Source organism: Guillardia theta (genome assembly GCF_000315625.1).
Source record: "Guillardia theta CCMP2712 unplaced genomic scaffold GUITHscaffold_80, whole genome shotgun sequence".
Taxonomy (NCBI): Eukaryota; class Cryptophyceae; order Pyrenomonadales; family Geminigeraceae; genus Guillardia; species Guillardia theta.
The window spans coordinates 15,179-17,217 of NW_005434594.1; the positions used below are offsets into that span (position 1 = coordinate 15,179).

Genomic DNA, 2,039 nt, shown 5'->3' on the forward strand with positions numbered 1-2,039 from the left:
CTTCGATACAACCGTTATATTATGCGGAGACAACCTACCTCTGAGAGGGAAAGCACTACCCCCTCTAGGCTGCGAGTACCACCCCTGTATCATCTTTTCATAGAGAGCTGCCGCAAGCACCGGTACCTGATGCTAGTGGTGGTGTGTGAAAAACTTCGATACACCCGTTATATTATGCGGAGACTACCTACTACCCCCTCTAGGCTACGAGTGGTAATGTGCCACCTTTTAGCGGTTTAGAGAGCAAGAACAGCCGCTCAAGATCATTGCGAGTCTTGTGGTTTTTGAACCTAGCAACTTGGTAACACAAGATGTGCACACTGTGACATAGTAGACACACTGGCAGGGCCATGGCACTTTCGAATGCTGGTCCGATCATCTCTCTTCGTCTATGGCATGATGAGCATGTTTTCAGTTCTTCGCCGCTGGGGCACAACATAGCTTTGCCCGCCAAAAAATTGATTTGAATTTTCTCGTGACATTCCGGCTGCCATGGCATGCAGCCCCCCCTAAATTCCCCGCCATAGCGCCCCGAACGCACTCAGTGCTGCATGGAGGCACGATGCCATGATGCCAATGATGATGCTGAGGCGGGGGGGTATTGCTCGTGGAGGCCCTTCCTTAAGCAGCTCAACGTCTACCTTGCTCGCTTCAAGGACTGGAAAGTCCCGGACGAGTACAAGCTCACCGAGCGCATCAATCGCCCTCTACCGCGCGGAGTCACACATCAGCCCTGACGCCCAGGAGAGCAGATCGAGGCTCGCAGAGCTACCGTCCTCGACGAATGCGTCCGGGCTGTCTTCGCTGCCCGGCCGGATAACCAACGAGCAGCTGGCACACGAGCTGCTGCTGTGCATTGATGTATTCTCGTTGACTACTTGCATGTTATTCTGACCTGCTGCAATCCTGTCTGCGTACTCTCTGAAATGAATCATTTCAGCCTATATTTTAGCCAGTGATTCCTCATTCGCGCGACCAGACGGCCCTCGCGACGTTGGATACTACAGCAGGCTGTTGACTGCTACCGAGCGCAATCATGACACGACGGACAGGGAACTCGTTGCTATCAAGGATACGCTTCTTTGTTTTCGTTTATATGCAAAAAAATCCCGAAGAGGCTGCGTCGGCTTCTCAAAGGGGAGGAACCGGCTCATTCACTGGCAGAAAGCAATACATCACGTTGATAACGACATGTAGATCGTAGACTACGCTTCACCGTATTCAACGATGTCTCCATTACTCAGCACGCACTTGCATTTCCCTTCCCCATCGACCAGCAGGACATCCAGGTTTTTCACGAACTTGCATTCTTGAAGTTTTGAGATCACGATCGCAAGCGCTTCTGCAAGCGGCGGTTCCCCTCCAACCACATACCCTGTGTAAATCTTACCCGATACGTGCGGTCTGTGTAAAGGTTTTGAGATCTCGTGTATGAGGTTTTTAAGTTCTTTCTGAACAAAGTCTTCCTTCGCTGCGAAGCCAAAGTTTCGCAGCTTATTACAGACTTCTCTGCCATACATACTCAATGTCGTTTTGTCACGGCCTACAGTCAACAAATGCTCGTTCACAAACATCTCCAAACCTTTCGTGAGAGACAAGTCGCTCTTGTACTGTTGCATGGCGTTCTCAATCAGAGCTCGGTTGTTGGCTATGACCTTGACCCGCGATAATTCTTGGAGACTTTGCATCTCCTGTTGCAGCAATTGGCTCTTGAGATCTTTCAGCTGTGTTTCCTTTTCTGCAATGCGTATATCCTTTTCTTCAATGAATTTATCCTTTTCTGCAATGAGTTTATCCTTTTCTGCAATGAGTTTATCCTCGCGAGTCTTGAGATCTTTCAGCTGTGTTTCCTCGCGAGTCTTGAGATCTTTCAGCTGCGTTTCCTTTTCTGCAATGAGTTTATCCTTGAGGGCAATGACTTCATCCTTGTGGGCAATTATGCTTGACTGCCACGGCCACCAGCTTGCTGATCCTGTTGGGGACATGCTGAGGGGTCTTGACAGCGTGATCTGCCGTGACCTGTCCCAACCAACACTGTA

The 2,039-nt window shown here is 49.9% G+C and overlaps 1 protein-coding gene across 1 annotated transcript; it reads right to left on the reverse strand.

Moving 5' to 3' along the window:
- Positions 1-1,089: 1,089 nt before the first annotated feature.
- On the reverse strand, positions 1,090-1,813 carry GUITHDRAFT_154566 (hypothetical protein). Its single transcript, XM_005825766.1, has one exon. The coding sequence runs from the start codon at positions 1,686-1,688 to the stop codon at positions 1,206-1,208; it is 483 nt and encodes a 160-aa protein (XP_005825823.1). The 5' UTR covers positions 1,689-1,813; the 3' UTR covers positions 1,090-1,205.
- Positions 1,814-2,039: the final 226 nt, after the last annotated feature.